This window comes from Bidens hawaiensis, unplaced genomic scaffold (genome assembly GCF_021521415.1).
Source record: "Bidens hawaiensis isolate Kalapana, Puna unplaced genomic scaffold, B.hawaiensis_p1.1 tig00031486_1, whole genome shotgun sequence".
NCBI lineage: Eukaryota > Viridiplantae > Streptophyta > Magnoliopsida > Asterales > Asteraceae > Bidens > Bidens hawaiensis.
This window is the reverse complement of record NW_027505213.1, coordinates 57,523-60,082: the sequence shown is the minus strand read 5'-3', so window position 1 is coordinate 60,082 and position 2,560 is coordinate 57,523. Positions and strand designations below refer to the sequence as shown.

The 2,560-nt window shown below is 37.5% G+C and overlaps 1 protein-coding gene across 1 annotated transcript; it reads right to left on the bottom strand.

Moving 5' to 3' along the window:
- Positions 1 to 521: 521 nt before the first annotated feature.
- LOC143611525 (abscisic acid receptor PYR1-like) lies at positions 522 to 2,253 on the bottom strand. Its single transcript, XM_077085723.1, has 2 exons — positions 1,953 to 2,253; positions 522 to 864 (listed from the first exon to the last, which is right to left on the bottom strand). The coding sequence occupies exons 1-2, from the start codon at positions 2,251 to 2,253 to the stop codon at positions 536 to 538; spliced, it is 630 nt and encodes a 209-aa protein (XP_076941838.1). The 3' UTR covers positions 522 to 535.
- Between the last annotated feature and the right edge of the window lie 307 nt (positions 2,254 to 2,560).

The window sequence follows — 2,560 nt, the reverse complement described above, 5'->3', positions numbered from 1 at the left end:
TTTTATTTTTAGATATTAATGTGTTTTTTTTTTAATGTGTGTTTTTTTTAATAATTTATGAGTTTTTTTAATAATACGTTTTTTGAATATATTTATAAAAAAATAAAAAAAAAATCCGCTGGAGCCCCTGGCCACACCAGGGCCAGGGGCTCCAGCGGGGGCTCCAACACCCACCTTATCCAGTTTCTCTCTCTGCCACACGTCACAATATTATTGGCTGGAGCCCCCACTCGCGCCCCCGTTAGAGCCCCCACACCCCTCAGCCTTAAATTTAACTAATGAGGGCTTTTGTCACAAATTTCATGAAATAAAATATAAAAAAAACACATTCATGTCCAAAATGCCCCCAATATACAATTGACAGTGGCAACACGCAACCCATCATTACACTCAAAGGATGCTTTTGTAATTTCATTTCATACAAGCATTAAATCAAAAACACAAATTTTTAATTCAATGATAAAAAAATAAAATAAAAGTGTGGCTGAAAATTTTTTCTTATTTGTTTATTTCGTGTGATTAAAACCTTCACCCATCACCGGAGATTCAGATTCTTGATACCGGCGCCACCGTCATGCGCCATCGCCTCCGTCACTGAAGCTAACTTTTGAAGGTTTAACTTGACAACCGTGTCCGCGAACAACCTCGTATCCTCCTCGGTATTCCCCTCGGGCACATCAACAACATATGACTCCAAAACAACTGTCACAGGCCGTGCACCATCCTCTGGGACCACCTGGTGCACGGTCGTGACAGCATGGTAGTTTCGCAACCTATGTTCTCCTCCAATAATAGTAAAGGCCATCACGTGGTTCTCATCGTCCAATAAATCTAACCGCTCCGTGCTAGTGGCCGCAGGCAATCCTGAGATGTGTAGAAAACTGAATTAACTTACCCATAACCAAATTTTTTTTTTTGAACGGCAAATTTAGGATCACTCACGGACCACTGGAGTATAGTACCAGCAGAACCACGCGATCATATCCATCTCCACTAGGCAATAATGCCTAACCACCAATTCAGGAGGAAAGCCAACAAAAGTTGGGAAAACCCCCTTTTATGGGATTCGAACCCAGGACCTTATGGTCCCTAAGCCTTATCCCACCACCAAACTGAATTAACTTACCCATAACCAAATTAATCATATAATATAAATATACAACCTAAAGGTACCAAAAATTAGTGGGTTGGTTTAATGATTTACTTAAAACCTACAGTACTAGGTCGGTTATGGTTAACCAGGTTTCATACTCAGTCAAAACTGAACCGAATTAATTTTATGTATTTTCTTTTAATAAATTAACCTGCGGTTTTAGTTCCGGTGTTATTGTTCAAATTTGCTATATTTCAGTCAAAAAGTTTATAATTTGTCGTTTTAGTCTCTAAATTTTCTATTTCGTTGCAATCTTCGTCCATCTCGTTAACATTTTTGGACTGAAATAGCTGTTTTAACAAACTACATGGACGAAAATTGCAACGAAAATAACAAATTTTAAACTTTGGGACTGTAATAGCAAATTTAAACAAAAATAGCAGTCTTTAAGTTTTAACAAACAACATGGACGAAAACTGCTACGACAATAACATATTTTAAACTTTTAGACTAAAATAGCAAATTTAAACAAGAGATTTTTACATATTTCCTCCTCCTAAGCCTTTGAAATTAAATATTTCCTCAAAATATAAGTTTTTAATGCAAAATATACAATATTTTTTAAACATGATTTGAAAAATACGTAATTTCAAAGTTTAGAAAGGAGAAAAACAAAAACCGCACTTTCCTCCAATAACAACTTATTTCGTGATTAAATAATATGCGGCCCAAATAATGCCTATAGTTTTGAGCTATTTTTAGCTAGAGTCAAAACTCACGGATACACATACTGCTATAACTTTCAAAACCGTTTAACCGGAACCAAACCTGACCGACACGAACCTATGCACACCCCTACCTGAGATGACGTTGACATCACGTGTGCATCCAACTTCCATCTTAAAGTCTTGACCAACAGTACAACTTTTGATGAAATGTTTATAAGTTTGTGGCTTGTCAAACCTTCGAACGACGGACCAGACGGTTTCAACGGGCGCGTGGATGTGTTGGGCTAGAAGAGAAGAGCATTGGTTAGGGGTGAGGTGGTAGGTGTGGAAGTCGGTTACATAAGGTTTGAGTTGGTTGAACTCGTGTTCGGTTAAGCCTTGTGGGACCATGAGGTGGTGGTGGGTTGTGGTGGTGGTGGTGGGTTGATCCATGGCTAGAGAGAGAGAGAGAGAGGTGGGGGTAGATAAGGACTGGATTTGTGTTTAGTTTAGATTGTTATAAAAAGATGATGACTTCGAGGTAGCGTGAGGGTAAAGTAGGAAAAGATTTGTGGTTTATTTTTTAATTTTTTGGACTTTGAATTGATGGTTTAGAGTATTTAAATATTTATGCATAAGTTTTGTTTTAAGTGTGTTTGGGACTATTTTATTACCTTAGTGATTCTCTCCGATACAAGATGTTAATTGTTAATATTCGTTTAGCGTTCTAGGTCTGATTCACACATGAACAATATTAAGA